The sequence below is a fragment of the Lobosporangium transversale genome (assembly GCF_002105155.1).
Source record: "Lobosporangium transversale strain NRRL 3116 chromosome Unknown BCR41scaffold_12, whole genome shotgun sequence".
Lineage (NCBI taxonomy): Eukaryota > Fungi > Mortierellomycota > Mortierellomycetes > Mortierellales > Mortierellaceae > Lobosporangium > Lobosporangium transversale.
Window position 1 is genome coordinate 837,583 of NW_019028990.1, and position 17,430 is coordinate 855,012.

Sequence of the window (17,430 nt, forward strand, 5' to 3'; positions counted from 1 at the left end):
TGCTTTCCTGCCCTATAAATTCAAGAACGACTAGAAAAATACTGCAACCTTGCAAAGGCTGAATCTTTAGGCCCTCTAATTGCATACCGCCGACCTCCTATAAATTCATAAGACGCCAAAATATACTTTTCTACCTTTATTCCTCTTTACCCTTCAATCCCTCCCTTACACTCCTTCATTACTCATTCCATTTCGTTCCATTCCATTCCTAAAGAGTCCAATGTATCGTGTCTCAGCCTCGTCAGAGGCTACCCTTCGTCGTCTCTATAGATCTACATGCCATTATCGTGCCAGCTACGTCGCCGATGGTCCAAGCTTTCCATCCCCTATCCGGTCTTTGAGACACTCACGGGCCTTGAGAACAGCGAGTACTCCTCTTATAGCTACACATGCTCCCCGATCGGCTCCAACCATGTTTCAATCAAAACCATGCCAGTTATCACCATTGTCATCTTATATATCTCAACGGACACTATCCAGGCCCATATCATTTGCACGAACTATCAAAAGCCAAAAAACATTGCAAAGGCGAAAGCTTACAACAGAAGTAGAGGCAGGGACCGCAGCAGAGGAAGAAGTAAGAATGAAGAAAAGCAAATGGACACTTTATTACCACGCGCAATGATGAAATTCCTACCCTCTGTCGTCACTTATACGCGGACTCAAACTTTATTTAATTAAATCTACAGATGCCTCTAAAATATGGACTGCTCTACTTTGACAATGCATATCCACTCAAAATGGGTTGGTGGGACATTCGCTATTCTCTCTTGCGTCCGGGGTGGCGATCACTTGAGCGCAAGGCTAAAAACGAACTTGTGCCTTCTGAGAATGACATGCCCTTTCACTTCAAGATCGGAGGTATTGAGCCTAGGTAAGAGCCTTTTTCAGGTGATTGGTTTGTATTCTGCTGAAGAGATATACCAATGACTTATTTCTTTTCATCTTTGCATTTCCCTATTTCATTGATACTTGGAGTATTTAGACTGAAGGACGGTGGAATGTTTGTACATTTTTCATATGTACATCCGAGCTCATACACCACAAGAGAAGCACTCAAGGAAATTGAAAGCAGATGTGAACAATATCTAATGAGTCATGGACACTACATGTGGTTTAATTTTCAAAAAGTTCGGGCGTTCCTTGTCAAAGGTACACCGTTCCTTGAAGATATGGCCAGTCGATATCCCAACAAACGGATCAGGATCGAGTACTCAGGAGATCTTGGCATTGAAGGTTTATACGAGCTCTTCCGCAAATATGGCAAGATAGTGGATATCGTGCAGGTAGCCCCTATTAAGGACATGCCCAGGCAAGCGATTGTGCAGTACCAAATTATGCGGTCCTCTACTAGCGCCAAAAACTGTCTTCATGGAGCAGATGTCAATGGTGTCAAAATCCATGTGACGTATGAGCGTACGTTGAAAGGCAATGCTATCTGGACCTGGCTTCAGAACCATCCCAGATTGAGTGTCCCATTAGGAGGTTTCATGGTGGCGGGAGTGTCATTCATCATTTTCGATCCGATCCGAGTGTTCAGCATGCATGCAAAGATCACAAAACTGTTCAACGTCAATGAATATCCGATTTTGAAGTGGCTAAGGAAAGAGACTATTGGACGTCTAACCAGGGCACCCATAGATTCTCTTCAAGCCACTGGATGGCGCGAAAGGGAGCAAGAAGAGGAAAAATTACGTACTTGGCTGCGTAACCCTCCAGGTATGCATCGACATACTTCAAATGCATGGGTTAGTGTAGAGAGTTTTAATTCTTTTTTTTTTTTTATTTTTTTTTATTTATTTATTTATTTTATAACAGAGACGTTTGCGATTGTTCAAGGGCCTCGTGGAGCAGGCAAATCAGATATGGTAGAATACGCGATCAAGGAAAAGAGTCATAAAGTTATTATTAGATGTGAAGCACTCGCCAACGCTAGAAGCGAAAGCGAAATCTTGACCAACTTGGCGAAACAAGTCGGATACATTCCTCTCTTCCAGTTCATGAATAACCTTAATAATATGATGGATATGGCCATTACTGCCACTACAGGTCAAAAGGCTGGTTAGTAGAAAAGAACTATGATCAAGGGTGATTTTTTTTTTGTTCTGGGATGAATGTAGAGTTTACTAAAACATCTCTGTATGTTTTTATAACCCCTTAGGCCTTTCTGCAACATTTGAAGGACAGCTGAAAAAGATCCTGGATACTTTAACCGTCGCTATTCAGCAAGCATCCCCTACAAAGGACATGTCCGCGACGTCGCCAGAAGTAATTATGAAGAAAATTGAGGCAACGTTGGAGCAAAAAACCCAGAAGGAACAGAAGCAAGCAGCAGCAGATCCTTCCAATCCTACAACGCAGCCTACAAAACCCAAACGTGCTAAAGCTAAAGGAAAAAAAGGGAAAGAGAAGGAGGAGGAGGAGAAAACCTGGTGTGATCCTGGCGATATCCCTGTTATTGTGATCGATGGATACATGTCAAGAGAAAAAGGACCCCATGCAAAGGAACTTTGGACATTCTTGGCCGAATGGGCTGCGGTCTTAGTAGAGAATCACGTTGCACATGTGATATTCATAAGCAATAACGTTGGAGCTGCGAAACCACTTTCAAAAGGTTGAAAAAAAAAAAAAAAAAAAAAAAAAAAAAGGCTCGTCCGATATATTGTCACTAAACCCTGAGAAAAGTTTTCTCGACTAAACCTTGCTTCTTTTTTTCATTTATGATTCGTTTTAGCGCTGCCTAACATGACGTTTGAGACAATCGTATTGTCGGATGCAACGATTGACTCTGCATTAGAGTTTGTTCATAAACATCTCGACCAAGAGGTATACCCCAACCTAATTAACTCTGTTGAGGTTATTGGAGGACGCTTGACTGATTTGGAACTGTTTGTGCAAAAAGTCAAGAGCGGCATGCGACCAGAGGGTAATTCTTGTGGCAAATTCGCTTTCCCCTCTCCATCTACTATGTCATGGATTACACTTTCAGAAAGCTGTACTTTACTAAAAAAAAAAAAAAAAAAAAAAAAAAAATTGTTATAACTGTCTGCAGATGCTGTCAGTGACATTTTGGGCAGGGCAGTGATCGAAGTGCGTAAAGGCGCCTTTGATTTCGATAATTCAGACAGCAAGTCTTTGAGCTGGACAGCAATCCAGTTCTGGGCCGTAATGAAGCAATTGGCTGCTCATGACTCTGTAAGCTATTTTCTTATATAAAAAAAAAAAAAAAAAAAAAAAAAAGAGAGCATAGGAATACGACCGCCGGTTTTCAAACTACCTGGGTTGTTACTCACTAGGATTCATTGTTGAATAATAGATAAGTTATGATGAACTCAAAATTCATCCCCTCTTCAAGAGCGATGAGGCACCATTCAGCGCCATGGAGCAAGCAGAGTTGATCAATATCAGCCATAAAAATGGTAAGCGCACAAAGTACTGTACCCGCTTTAAACTATACCATGATTACAGGTGCTAGCTCATAATAACAATAATAATAATAAAAAAATTGTGGTTGTATAGGGCGTCCTTTTTCCGTACGGCCCGGAAAGCCGATCTATCGTGCGGCATTCCACGAGATTCTGTCAGATCCGGGATTTGCGGCTCTAATGGAACTTGAGACGACCACATTCTTGGAAAAGGCCGAGTCGGCGAATGTGGCGAAATGGGAAGGCGAACTCAAGGAGCTTTCAAATCTTCTGCATCAAGACGGGTCATGGATCTTTGGTGGAGGCAGGGTCCCGAAACAGGTTGATATGCGTGTCAAATGGCTCATGAACAAACTGGCCGACAGCCATACTAAGATTGAGAAATATGAAGTAGAGATGGCTCATGCTAAGAACGCTATTGCAGCCCAGGCTAATATGCCCAAGCATTAAGGCTGTCACTGTTGCCATTATTCCTATTCCTATTACTATTACTATTACTATTACTATTATCATCCCTGTTACCATTACCGCTATGCTCTGTATAATTCAATGAAAATATAATAGAGCCAATCTATCGACCTTGAAAGAAACTTCACTTTAAGGCCTGTGTGCAATGCTACACTCTCCTAAGCATAATATGTGTTACCGAATGTGGTCTGTGCAGTTGACAAAAGTGGGAAGATCCATTCCTCTAGTTGATTGGACGAGAACTAAATCATGATAAATTAATTGCCTAGAACGGCTTTCTATTGCACGAATAGTGTATTTTCTTGTCTGCGTTGGATATGGCTGTACATTATAAAAGTAATGAAGGCTAATAATGTTTACTTCCGCGGAATATATAACAAGCAACAATCTTTTTTCCCTACTTTCTTTCCACTGCCTTAGTGACAGATGGATAAATAAAAATATGCATAAGATGCCACCTTTTCGATTTTTTTTAATGGTGCATATGCTCATATACTTTTTCATCAAGAAGAGTAATAACAGTGAGATGACAAAAAAAAAAAAAAAAAAAGAAATAAAAAGAAAAAAAGATATGCATGTTCTAATAATTGTATAAGATGGATATATAAAATAAGTGATGGTAACAAAAAGATAATTTAAAGTAGCATGTCGCCGACACGTATGCCACAGATTTCAATGGGTGAAGTAACCTTATCCGTCATTTCAAAGCGGAGGTATTGAATCCCCCGCGTGTCCAGCTGAATACCAACATTCTTTCCTACATCAGTACAACTGACATCCGTAAACCTGACTGACCCCTGTGTCCTTTCCACCTGGCCTCTACATGTCATCTACAATAAATAGGCATCCATAAAGAAATGTAAATGGTTCGTTAGATCGCAATCTCAACAGAAGGAAGTGAAATAAAATAAAATAAAATAAAATAGTCGCACGTTTGTAAGCTAAAAAAAAAAAAAAAAAAAAAAAACTTACCCACTCATCGCCATCCACACTGGCTTTGATGAGCATATTAGACTCAAGAACCTGTAACGTCGAATCCAATGTTGACCAGATTTCGATTGAATTGACATTTGCACCAAGATCAAGCAACGGTAACACAAACTGAAGACCGAAGAAGTCGCCCCTTGCCAAGGCATGATAGCTGTGCCAGCACGTTGACAGATCCTGATCGACCGAGTAATGATACGTATGCATCGCCACAAATTCTGGGCTTGGGTAGTCCAATGCTTTAAACCGTGCCTCATGTGCATGAATATCTCTACTATGAGGCTCTACCGACCACTTGACCTGATCTGGTGCTGGAAACATGTCGACATTAGTTTGGAAAAGGCACTTGTCATTGGCACAGCTTGATCTATCGTATATAAAATTAAGATGGGTGGTACGTTCGTCAGTTTTTTTTATTTTTTTTTTTTTTTTTTTTTTTTTTTAAAAAAAAAAAGGTTCATCGAGAACAGCAAGTACCTTGTGTGACGATCCTTGAAAAGTGGTGTTTCCTCCTCTGTTTCAAAATCAGACTTGGCCCCCACTCTGTGAGGTGATCCATTGACTAATCCAAGTCCTGACAAAACTGTTGTTATACGCACTATGGCATCTGTCTATAAAAATCATGTGTTCATCAGGAAGAGTGAGTTCTCAATGTAAAATTCTTGTAATTCTTAGTTCCAACAATAAGCAAAGCATATGGAAACTAAAAGTGGTAGTGGCAGTAAATTATGTCTGACTCAGTCTTTGACTTTTTTTTTTATCCGTTTACCATATGCTCATAGACGACACTCCACTGATCGATCCTGCCACTCCAGCTTGAACTTTGATCCAGTGGTGCTAATGCATGGCTGAGAACGATCGGATACTGATTTCGCCATAAAGAAAAGAACAGATCCGAGAGCTGAACTCTTTCCTTCCATAGGTTGCTTCCTCCAAGCTGTAACAGGAAGTTGAAGACTGCACTCTTTGGCATGAAAGATCCAGCGCCCAACCATGAAAATCCTGTATGCAATCCCACCTGTGCGTTCTGGAACATCCAAGTACGCTGCTGAGCATACATGGCTGGAATTGTGCTCGTGACCAGACTGTTGGGATGGTCTATAAAGAGTGTATAGAGCGAGTCCAATGACAGATTGATCCAATCGTCATCTTGGATATAACAGTGATCATACTTTGCAAGTGAACAAGTTGTGTACTTTGAAAAATCGTGAAGATTAGCGACAGAGTTGAACACTATTATAGATGGCCAACCATTCGCTGCTTCTGCTGAGACTGTGGCATTGCCATTGTTGTTGTTGTTGCTATCAGAATCCTTGGCGCGATCTGTAAATTCACTTGCAGCGATGACAACCTCGGGATTATTGTTCCAGATGAGGATCTCCTTAATGAATGGGTATTTCCGCAGATGAGCCACGACAGTTTTAGCACCTTCTTTACGTTTCCATGATAGAATGACAGCAGTAACAGGAATGTATTTCGAGTTGGAGGACAAAGATGAAGCAGGATGATCTCGATCCGAGGATGTAGTGAAGAGACTGGCAGGATATGAGCTGATGCGACTTGTCCCAACTTCCGCTAGATCTGTCCTGTAATTTGAACGTGAATCCCATTCGATCATCATGCGCTCGTGCTCTTCACGTAATTTTCTTTCCTTTAGTGACATCTGTGACTCTGGATGATTGTTGCCTTTGCTGCTACCGCTATTCTTGCTTGATGAAGGTGAACGTGAGTCCATACCGTTGTCATCGTGTGCAAGTGAGGTCGTGAGGACATAGAAGGCCAAGATGGAGAGAATTACTAGGATAGCACGCGATGGTGAGAGGCGCCTAGCCAAATTGCGAATGTATGACCGTGCTGTATGAGCATAGTGACCAAGGGATCCAGCCGGATGTCCGTGCAACGGCAGAATCTCTGAGTGGCCCAGAGGCATTCTTCAGAGCTCACGATAATGCTGGCCTGTAAAGAGCTGACGAAGAGTTGATTAGATGGAGGAATATAATTAAAGTTTTTTCGATAAAAGAAACGAATGGACGATAGAAAAGCGGAGATGAGTAAGGGTGGATGAGAAGGTGAATGGGAAACAAATTGGGTCAGACAAGGTTGAAAGATTGAAATGGCAGAAAAGACCCTTTTTTCCCTTTTTTCCATGCAGGTTGGGCCACTCAATGCAGTTGTCTGAACGGGCTTTAAACAAGCCACGTTCCTGTGAGAGGAGGGAACCAGAAAAAAGCCTTCAAATCAATTCATATCAATTCATGTCAATTAATACCAATCACCATCTTCGAAGGTGGGCAAAAGGACCATGGTTCGACAAAGCAAATTGCGATTTAATTGGCCCTGCAGAAGTAAAAATGCAAAACCTGAAAATCAATATTATCAACAACAATTGAGTCACATTGTAAATGGAATATCTCTGATCTTTGCTCAGAAAAGCTGTGTCTAAAGAAAGGGCACTGTGATTGTTGAATGCAATGCAATTGAACAATGACTATCTATGAGAATGAATGAAAAATCTAGTTCTGACGGATACGCTCCTTGACCCAGCCCTCAAGACCCCCTGCCACCCACAACTCCTGAATGCTCTTGCCAAGACCACCAACTCTGTAGATACGGTCCTCTTCACCCTCGCAGCTAACTTGAACCTTGCCACTCGCTAGCGATACAGTGGCCTTCCAGCCAGTACGATCCGTTAACTTGGTTGTGCCACGAACCTTGGCGAGATCACGGACTAACTCTGGACTTTCCATGAGCAAAAGTCCGTTATTGATAGAATTGCGCTTGAAAGTCTCAGAGAAGGAGCCTGCAATAAGAAGCTTGATTCCGGCGGATAACAATGCTGTTGCAGCTTGTTCACGACTTGATCCTGTACCAAAGTTGAATCCACCGATAAGAATGTCACTAGGCTTGACGATGCTAGCAAAGTTAGTGTCATAGTTTTCCATCACAACTTTGCGCATTGTCTCAGGTCCAATGTCATCCTGATAAGTATATTTGCCTGGATAAATTCCATCTGTATTGAGATTGTCAGCAGGGCAGAACAAGAGTTCGCCAGTCAGTTGAGGAGGAAAGTTGGGAATTGTCTCCTCCGAGATGTCATCTGCAGAAGTCTGCTTTTGGCTTGACAACGTCGTCAAACTGGTAGCGGGAACAGGAACCGAACTGGTCTCCAATGACGCAGGAGAAACAATCTTTCCAGAAATTGCAGAGGCTGCCACTACGGCTGGAGAAGCGAGATAAGCAAGCGCTTTCGGTGACCCCATACGGCCCTTAAAGTTACGGTTTGTGGCAGAGATGCCGATTTCACCATCCTGTAAGAGCCCTGTTCCCAGACCTTAATAATGGTATAAAATATAAAAGTGAATGTTTTTGGCCTTAGTTGACTATTGGTATGAAAATGCAGCTGTGAAGTCAGACAAAAAGAAGACCTACCAACACATGGTCCGCAACCCGCGGGTAAGGCAATAGCGCCAGCATTCATGAGCGCCTGCCAGTCTCCACTCTCCTCTACCTCAGCTTGTACCTCACTACTAGCGGCAGCAATGTAAAACTCGACACCATCCGCAATCTTCTTGCCACGCACAACTGCTGCAGCCTGACGTAAATCGCTCGCACGTGAGTTTACACAAGAGACAAGGTAAGCCTTATTAATCTTGACGTCCTTCAAATCCTGCACCGGCTGAGCCGCCTTTACTGAATTAGGTCCAGAAATGTATGGTGAAACTGTGGCTAGATCCAGTGTCAGGTGCTTGGAATAGAAAGCTCCTTCATCTGGCGCAAACTTGTCTTTGAAGACTTGCTCGATCCTCTCCTTATTGACTCGTGGATGAACAAAGGGCTGACCAGTTGGTACTGGTTTGATGTTCTTGTTGGTGAATCGAGTACGCTCCAGAACATGGATGCGCTTCTCGTAATATGCACGAGTGACATCATCAATTGGGAAGACACCAGCGAGAGCACCCCACTCTGTGGTCATATTGGCGATCGCAAGTCGATCCTCAATTCCTAACGACTTTACACCTTCGCCTGTAAACTCGATGGCAGTGTTAAGGACCTCGTCCTTATTGAAGACAGAACAGAGTGTGATGATAACATCCTTTCCAGTGACTCCGGGGGCCAACTTGTTCTTAAGTTCCACCTTAACCACAGGAGGTACCTGCCACCAGGTCTGGCCAGTGGCCCAAATTGCCGCTGCATCTGTGCGGACGATGGGTGTCCCTAATGCTCCAATGCCACCGTACATGTTGGAGTGTGAGTCTGAAGCGACCGTAAGTGTTCCAGGAAAGGCATATCCTTCTTCCACCATGACTTGGTGGCCAATACCACGTCCCGCTGGATAAAAGTCGACCCTATTTTCACCTGCGAACGCCTCAATTGTTGCATACTTTGCAAGATTCTATACATCGGCATGAGATAAGTCAATCTCTTGATATGTATTCAAACTTGACTAGATAACCATGAGCATGAGACAAAGTTGAATGCTTTTTCAATTTAGACACAAACCTTTTCGCTTTTATTTTGGACATCATGATCCAATGCAAAGACGGGCTGCTTAGGATTCCTAAATTGCGCTGCCCCAATGCTCTTGAATCTACAAAAAAAAAAAAAAAAATGATAAATGATAATCAAACATTAAGAATCGTCTCGCATCTTGATTGGGTGAGAAATATCCAGTCATGACAAGATTTTATTTCTTTTGCTTTGACTAATATGGATATCAAAGACTTACTTGGAGATGACAGCGCCGGTGTTGTCGTGGGTCAAAATATGTTCTGGACGGATGGTGACAAAATCCCCACTCTTGACGGTGTGGTTTGGCGCCAAATCTACTGCATATCGTTGTGCAATTTTCTCGATCATGTTTTGTGGCTGAAATGCTGTAGTAGTAGCAAGCATTCTCTTGAATGTGGGTGAGCTACGAAAGGGGCTATTGCTGTATAGTGAACCAACCCCTGAGAGTGGATGGCTCCTGAGGAGCGATTGTGTTTTGATTCTGAACATGGCTGAATTATGGGCTTTTATATTAAGAATAATTAAAATGGAATCCTTGATAAACTTGAATAAAACTGAAAAAAAAACAAAATAAAATAAAATAAAATAAAAAAAGAATTAAAGATGAAAGAGAGGAAGAGAGGGAGAGAGGAAGTGAGGATGGAGAAGTAGGAAAAGAAGAAGAAAAAAAGTAGATTAGGGAGAAGAATTGGACGATCTGTTACTTTTCTATGTTTTTTTTTAAATGTGATATCGGATTCATCACATTGTTTCGGACATCTGGTCATCTTGATTGATAAACTCGAGCGCGCTGCATCCATCTACGACACATGGTGTGACTGTCCCTGGCCAGAGTTCGGGACAATCTTGCCTTTTTGTCTTTGGCTGCTCGTGACGATCTGATGTGATGACATTTAACGGTTGACAATTTGCTCCTTATTTTTATTTTGGTGTTGCTGATCAGGGAGACTTGACTCAAAGATGCATGGCATGGCTCACACTCTTTCTCCTTTTTCAATCTTTCACTTCATGATTTTTTACTTGGGTGGATTTTCGAGTCTATTGAGAATAAATCTCTCCTAACCAGACTGCTAGATTCAACGACGCTTTCTAAAAAATGGCCAACACCAAGAGTGAGCATTACAGATTAGCAGCAGGGCGAATAGGATGGCTAAAAGGATATGCTACAAATGTTCGATGCGGAAGTTAAAACAGCATACGAGACAATGGATAGGCCTTCTAGTCCTGAACGCTGGCTAGGTTCACAAGCATTTTATGCACAGAGCAACCTTGGGTGAGCTATGATAGTATGTGGTGATTGGAACTCAAGCTGATGGCTGCATCGGTAAGGTCGCACCTAAAACATTTCTGGATGCTCCGTGGACTTATCAGATTTCGGGTGGTTTCTCGGGTTCGGATGTTCGCCTACACAAGAAAGAGTATTTTTGTGTCCATGGGTCGACATTTCTTTGTTGTTTGTGTTGCTGTTTATGTTTGTAGTACTTTCTCCAATCCCGCCTCCCTCTTTCTCCACTCTGGCTGTTCGTTTGGTTATTGCTGTCGCTGTTAAAAGATTAACACAAAGGTATTGATATTTGATTTGGATGTGTTTCTTTTTTCTGTTGCTTTATTATCCCCTTGCTCTTTTTTAAAAAAAGGAGGGCGTCCCATGTCGATTGGCTCCTTCTACAAATGCAATTTATTCAGTTAAATAATCTGTGTGTGACCAACCTTCATTTCTCATAATCTCATAATTCAGATGTCCCATTATACATTTAAACTAATTCAATCGATCGAGAATACAGACTTGGATCGGACAGGGGACCTCTTTCAATTGCACCTCAGCTGTGTGTCTGTGGAAAATCAAAATCAAAATGAAAAAAATAAATCCACTTGCCTTGTGCGCTTGGTGTGGCGTACCATTTTTTTTTTTTTTTTTTTTAAGTCCAGGCACGAGAGCTTTTTTTATTTTTCTCACTCGACCTCTTTTATTCATCTTTCATTCATCACGCTCATTTTGCATCCACTGTTGCATGTTCTCATCAGTACATTGCTCGAATCATGGCCATTTGAACCCATCCTCCATCCTTTCAATCATTTGCACTTGCTAACACTCTACACTTTTAAATCCTATTCAGTCTATCATTTTATTCACTTTCAACATCTCACTCACTAACCTCGCATTTAACCTCGTCTTTTTTGGCTCCCTCTCGCCCGCTCTTCTTTCTCCTCTTGCTCGCTCTTATCCCTCTTGTTCGCTCCTCCTACCCTTCCTCTACCTCTGCCTTAGACGCTATCCTCTCCTCAAGCTCCTTAGTCCAGCTTCACTTGTCTGCTTACTGCTTTCCTACACCTTCATTTCTTCTTTCCTTCAATTACTCTCTTCCTCGACCTATTCCTGTAAACCCAACCTAAGCCTTTCTTTCTTCCGCTCCTTATACACATATCCGCATCAGAACACACCGCATTCTTTGTTCGTATCCTTCTCTTCAGACACATACATCTGAATAATCGTTAGTCAACCGTTGTCTCATCATCCTCTCGACATCCGCTCCTGCACCTTTCCTTCTCTTTTCGTCCACTTGAGGGCGTATGACTGATTGAAGTATGGTTATGGCGTCCGCATCCCCTGCACAGTTCCGTCGCTTCGACACTGTCCCGCCATCGCTTACGCGGCCTGACTTCAGTCTCAAGTCACGCACGCCCATACACCTTATTCATATATCTAGCGCAAAACTCAATGACCAGATTTATTCCTCTAGATCTCTTTCAATCGAGCGACGTATCCTTCTCAAGAACTTCCTGACATTCCTCTATCAGCTACAACCCCTTGAATGGAATGAGGAATCTTCTGTCGACAGCCAGGATCACTGGGCAGAGAACACTCATTCAGCAGTGAGCATTGACCACTCCGACTTTGAGGTTCGTAGTTTATTTATACTCTGATATGTGCTCGACTTTTCATTTCTAATGCACTGTCCAAGCCAAGGGAAAAAACAGTCTTCTCACTTTTTTCTAAAAAAAAAAAAAAAAAAACTTGATTTTTGCAGCAAGAATACAATTATGATCATGATTGTTCGTCCTCTTCGTCTCGTGAAGAGTTCTTTGAAGACGCTGCTACAACTTTCGGTCTAGACTGGGCAGACGAGCCCATCCTGTCCCCTTCAGCCGCCGCCGCCGCCTCAGTCGTGACCTCTCGCAGGCGACCCCAGTTCTTACGCTCCAGCCATGTGCCACTACCACGCCCTGTCTCAATGGAGCTGCCCATTGCACTGCAGTCCTACCTCTCGACTGTGTTTGATGTTGACTGGTCTGTAGGTTTATCCACAAAAGAAGACTCACTGTTTACCTTCAAGCCAGCGCAGCAATCGCCACTGCGTTCCACACTTCCTCCATCATCCCTAGTGTCCTCTATCTCTGAAGCAGCTGATGATGAGAGCTCTCGTCTACATCAGCAATTTTCTTCTCAGAATCCGCCTGCTGCTGGAGACCGTCAACGCCTCCAGAGCCATTCACAACCTATATTGAACAATCGCAACGTTTCGTCAGGGACGAACTATAGTAAAGCCGAATATGATGAAAGCCAGAGTAACTTAGTTCATCAATACAACCAACAGCAACCTATCCGCAAAGACAACTATACTCAGCAAAATCTGGCACGATCCGCCTCGGAAAAAAATTTCCCTTCACAGTCTGCATCTCAGACCCATATCCATAATCATATTCACATTCACATTCACAACTATTCACCTGAAAACCAACAGAGTAGCCAGCATATTGGCAGTAGTAGCCCTAGGCTGAGTCATTCGGCACCCATCGTCCGGTCTGCACGCTATCCGAAACCAGAATCTTATCATGGCTATCAGTACCAGGTTGAGCCTATGACTGTACCCCAAACTGTTGGTAGTGGATCATTACCCCACCTTTCAGACTTTCCTGCGCCGCCAGAAACACCACCTCATACCGGACTCGTGGCGATGTCAGTAGCCAGCACACATGCCCCAGTATCTTTGTCCTTACCATCCAGCTCATCCTCCGGAGTATATCCACCTGAAAAGACCGAAGCGTTTGTGTCGGGCGTAGATGAAGAGCAACCCTACCTTGCAGTCGCACCTTCTGCCTCCTCTCTGTGCATGCATTCGTCTCTTCCACCCCCACCTTACACTCAGTTGTCTGGTGATGAAACATCATCTGTATATGGTGGACTCGCTACCTGTTCTCGAATAACAAAATCTGATCCAATCCCAATTGTTCAATCACCCCTTCTTGCACCGTCCAGGCCACAGCCCCCACCATCGCTACCAATTTCAACGTCTTTATCTAGTTCAGACAATCAGAAGTTGATTGAATATCAGCAATATGAGGAACGCAAGAAGATGTTTTTGCAAGAGAACAATAACAAAGAGAACGGACGATCGTCTGATGGTCTAGGCTTCATTAAACAACTATTTAAGCACGGCTCCAAAAAGAAGACACAGTCAATGGCGGTGATCAGTGCACCCTTGCCAGCAACTTCATCACTCTTACTGGGTTCAAAGACGCCTTTCCTGTTGCAAGATCTGATCAAGCAGGATTTGATGAAACAGATGTCCTCTCTCCCCCGATCCAAAGCAGGTTGATTATGCACATATAGAATAGTTATGACCCTATCCATTCTCTCTCATTAAAAACAAAAATAATAATGGGAACAAATGTTCAATTATGAAACAGACATCCACAGTTTTCTGCAAATGAAAATTCAACCTTATTTGCAAACCTACTGTTAATTTTTAGAAACAATCCCATCCAGTGTGTGTTCCACAAATCCTGGGGGAAAGGGGTCAACCTCTCATCTTTAACTCTCATTCTTTCTCTTTCTCTCCCTCAACTTTCACATATCCTGTTCATTTAGACTTCACCAAAACAGCCCTTTTAATAAAATACCCATTTCATCACTGTCGCCATGACTTCTGTCATCAAGTCGCTCCATGACCGTAAGACAGTTTTTAAAATGTCTCGCTCGGACCCTAAAAGCATGCATGCATGCATGCATTTCAATTCATCTCGTTCTATTGTATGAATATAAGAAATGCAATTTATGCTTCCCTTATTCGTCTCTCTCAATCTCTTTCTTCCCTCTCTTCCTCTTCCATTCTTCTGTTGCCTTTTGGCTGTATATTGTTTGCTAATGACATTTCAACAGGTATCATGGACACCATCGACTCTGTTCAACCTCCAGAGCGATACAAGATTGTTGTTTTGGATGCAAAAACAAACAAGATTGTCCTCAGTGCATGCAAGATGTTCGACATTATGGACCGGAATGTCACATGTAAGCAAGTCCATCTAGTGATTCAGAAGCTTTGTAAAATTCACGCATAACGTTACTCACTCCATTCTCTCCTTGTCTCCTTGTCTCTCTGCCTTTTTAATTTTATCTCTGCTTTTATTTTGCTCAGTGGTTGAGATGCTGGAGAGCAACCGTCAGGCATATACTTCGCTCGAAGCTTTGTATCTACTGACGCCTTGCATGGAGTCTGTCCAACGCCTTATGGACGACTATCCTATAGATAGTCCAACAGGCAAATATAAAGCTGCTCATGTCCTCTTCACAGCTCGTATGTGCTTCTCGATAGTTGATCTCTTTTGCGTTGAAAGTTTGATTTGCTTCACAATTTGCTCTTATATCTCACGCTTTTTTTTCTTTATAGCTCTTGAGGACAGATTATTTGATCGCCTTACAAAATCATCAGTCTCAAAATACATCAAGTCGCTCAAGGAGTTGTTTATTGACTTTACAGGTACCATCTTCTGATAAATCTTGGTGTCTTTGTAAAACCATGTTACTAGACGCCAATGCCTAACATTAATTACCAATCGACACAGCTATTGAATCGCGAGTATTTTCATTTGAGTCACCATCCAGTTTCTATACATTATACTCTCCATCAAAAAAACTGGATCTACCGGCTGAACTGGATGCAATTTCAAAACAAGTACGGGTTTGCAGCGTTTTTTTTTTTTTTTTTTTTTTTTTTTTAAAAAAAAAACATTGTTGCCTGTTAAAAAACATCAAAGCATTTTAACTAATTTTTTGTCATTCCAACATTCTAGCTCGTTTCAGTAATTGCAACATTTGGCGACTTTCCATCTATCAGATACTTTCGCCCCCCAGAAACTTTAGACGGGAGGAGAACCCAATCTATGAAGTTGGCAATGCTGCTTCAAACCGAGCTTGAAGCTTACGTCAGATCCAACCCAGAAATGGCAGTATGTCTTCTAACTCCACTTTATCAACATTCAACCGCGAGTTCGTTGGAAAAGGTAGCTTGAACGGATTTGCTAATGATTGGATTATACTTGTCAATAATAGGGAAAGTCACAAGGCCAAGGGACGCTGCTAATCCTGGATAGATCAATTGATCCAATTGCAGCTATTGTACATGAATTCACATATCAAGCAATGGCTAATGATCTTTTGCCGATTGAGGATGGCACAAAATACACATACGAGATCGAGAACGCAGCAGGCGACATGGAATCAGTGTCAGTTGTGATTGATGAATCGGATGAAGTCTTCATGGATATCCGTCACGCACACATTGTGGAAACAGCCAGCACATTGACTGCAAAATTCAACAAATTTGTGGAAGAGAACGAGGCCCTAAGGGGTGATAAAGATAAAGTGGCGAGCCTCAGAAATATGAAGGATCAACTTGCCAATCTCCCAAAGTATCAAGATATGAAGGCCAAGTACTCTACTCATATTCATATGGCAAAGGAATGTATGAAGATCTTTGAAAAGTTCAAGATCAACGAACTTGGACTCGTGGAACAACAACTTGCCACAGGAGAGACTGTAGATGGCCACTTGCCAAAGCAGGTTCTTGCAGAAATGGTACCGTTCCTGGATGACCCTCAAGTCAGCACCATGGATAAAATCCGGTTGCTGATGTTGTACATGATTTGTCGCGAAGGTCTGCGCGCAGAGGATCGCGAGCTGCTGTTTGAACATGCCAAGATCTCGGAAGGAAATGCAGAAGCTATTCAGAATCTAGGATTGCTTGGCGTTAATGTAGAAAGAGTAAGAATAAATATTATAATGGATCACAGGAACGAGCAATACTAAGGAGTCAAAAAAAAAAAAAAAAAAAAAAAGTCTAATTGAATCTTTTTAATTCATAGGGTGGCTCAAAACCAAGGACAAAAAGGAAGCCATTCTATCCTCGAAAAAGAGCAGAGGACGAGGAACAGCCTTATGACCTGTCACGATATATTACAAAGTTAAAAAGGGTTGTGGAGGATCATATCAATGGTTCTTTAGACCCCACCCTTTTTCCATATACCACAGAGGCGCCTACAGATTCAAGCGAGGCTAGTAGATCACTCCGCAAGACACCTCAGCCAGCATGGGAAACAAGGAAGCCAAACGTGAAAGGATCACGTCTCTTAGTTTTCGTTGCAGGAGGAGTAACTTACTCTGAGATCCGTGCCATGTATGAGCTCTGTCAATCAATGGGACGTGACATCATCATCGGTTCGACTCATATAATCACACCAAGGCAATTTATTTATAACCTTCGATACTTGGCCAGAGGGCCACCAAAGCCCACACTACCCATCATTCCACCGTACAAAGCCCCAGCACCTCCGGCCTCGGCATTGGCACACGGCCACTCACCCCAACGACCAGGGCCAGGACCTTCCTCTCAGCCACCTAGATCAGGACCCACTCCTCCAAACTCAGCTCCAGGTCGACCAGGACCAGGACCACCACCGTCATCTTCACCTCATCGACCCATCACACCGGATCACAGATCCGGCGGCGGACAAGCTCCTGGCGGTATGAGGACCATTCAGAAGGATGCCTCTGGCCGCTTCGTTGCCCCGCCTACTCCTCATGCAGTCCCACCGCCTCGATCCCCTGCGCCTCCGCCCATGCAAGCTCAAGCTGCTGAGCCATCTGCTGAAAAGAAGAAGGGACGCATGTTTGGTTTTATCTAAATAACATTCTTTGGTTTTAATAAAGTATAGACTTTTTAATTGGCAAGCAAGGAACATGAAGTATCAAAGTGAAATAATA

At 42.8% G+C, this 17,430-nt stretch overlaps 5 protein-coding genes across 5 annotated transcripts; 3 read left to right on the forward strand and 2 right to left on the reverse strand.

Annotated features, from left to right (window-relative positions):
* Positions 1 to 689: 689 nt before the first annotated feature.
* Positions 690 to 3,875, forward strand: BCR41DRAFT_369627 (RNA12 protein-domain-containing protein; the record flags this gene model as incomplete). The annotated part of the gene is made up of 8 exons (XM_022026474.1): positions 690 to 874; positions 986 to 1,719; positions 1,819 to 2,061; positions 2,162 to 2,614; positions 2,735 to 2,926; positions 3,053 to 3,195; positions 3,317 to 3,419; positions 3,520 to 3,875. The coding sequence occupies 8 exons, from the start codon at positions 690 to 692 to the stop codon at positions 3,873 to 3,875; spliced, it is 2,409 nt and encodes an 802-aa protein (XP_021882956.1).
* A 590-nt stretch (positions 3,876 to 4,465) lies between these two features.
* BCR41DRAFT_350951 (hypothetical protein) lies at positions 4,466 to 7,002 on the reverse strand. Its single transcript, XM_022023711.1, has 4 exons — positions 5,650 to 7,002; positions 5,358 to 5,491; positions 4,866 to 5,247; positions 4,466 to 4,723 (listed from the first exon to the last, which is right to left on the reverse strand). The coding sequence occupies exons 1-4, from the start codon at positions 6,808 to 6,810 to the stop codon at positions 4,529 to 4,531; spliced, it is 1,872 nt and encodes a 623-aa protein (XP_021882957.1). The 5' UTR covers positions 6,811 to 7,002; the 3' UTR covers positions 4,466 to 4,528.
* Positions 7,003 to 7,393: 391 nt separating this feature from the next.
* Positions 7,394 to 9,737, reverse strand: BCR41DRAFT_377376 (hypothetical protein; the record flags this gene model as incomplete). Its single annotated transcript, XM_022027097.1, has 4 exons — positions 7,394 to 8,211; positions 8,310 to 9,273; positions 9,381 to 9,468; positions 9,607 to 9,737. 4 exons carry the CDS (start codon positions 9,735 to 9,737, stop codon positions 7,394 to 7,396), a joined length of 2,001 nt encoding a protein of 666 aa, XP_021882958.1.
* Positions 9,738 to 11,975: 2,238 nt separating this feature from the next.
* BCR41DRAFT_369630 (hypothetical protein) lies at positions 11,976 to 13,987 on the forward strand (the record flags this gene model as incomplete). The annotated part of the gene is made up of 2 exons (XM_022026475.1): positions 11,976 to 12,290; positions 12,419 to 13,987. 2 exons carry the CDS (start codon positions 11,976 to 11,978, stop codon positions 13,985 to 13,987), a joined length of 1,884 nt encoding a protein of 627 aa, XP_021882959.1.
* A 373-nt stretch (positions 13,988 to 14,360) lies between these two features.
* BCR41DRAFT_334902 (Sec1-like protein) lies at positions 14,361 to 17,351 on the forward strand (the record flags this gene model as incomplete). Its single annotated transcript, XM_022021960.1, has 7 exons — positions 14,361 to 14,679; positions 14,807 to 14,965; positions 15,059 to 15,148; positions 15,234 to 15,343; positions 15,462 to 15,617; positions 15,721 to 16,431; positions 16,533 to 17,351. The coding sequence occupies exons 1-7, from the start codon at positions 14,391 to 14,393 to the stop codon at positions 17,349 to 17,351; spliced, it is 2,334 nt and encodes a 777-aa protein (XP_021882960.1). The 5' UTR covers positions 14,361 to 14,390.
* Between the last annotated feature and the right edge of the window lie 79 nt (positions 17,352 to 17,430).

Bases quoted from the DNA above. Each gene is read 5' to 3' on its own strand.
- BCR41DRAFT_350951 (XM_022023711.1), bottom strand. From the start codon at position 6,810: ATGCCTCTGGGCCACTCAGAGATTCTGCCGTTGCACGGACATCCGGCT. The intron at 5,492-5,649 runs GTAAACGGATAA...TGATTTTTATAG, and splicing joins GTGTCGTCTATGAGCATATG to ACAGATGCCATAGTGCGTAT. The intron at 4,724-4,865 runs GTAAGTTTTTTT...TATTTATTGTAG, and splicing joins GTGTGGATGGCGATGAGTGG to ATGACATGTAGAGGCCAGGT.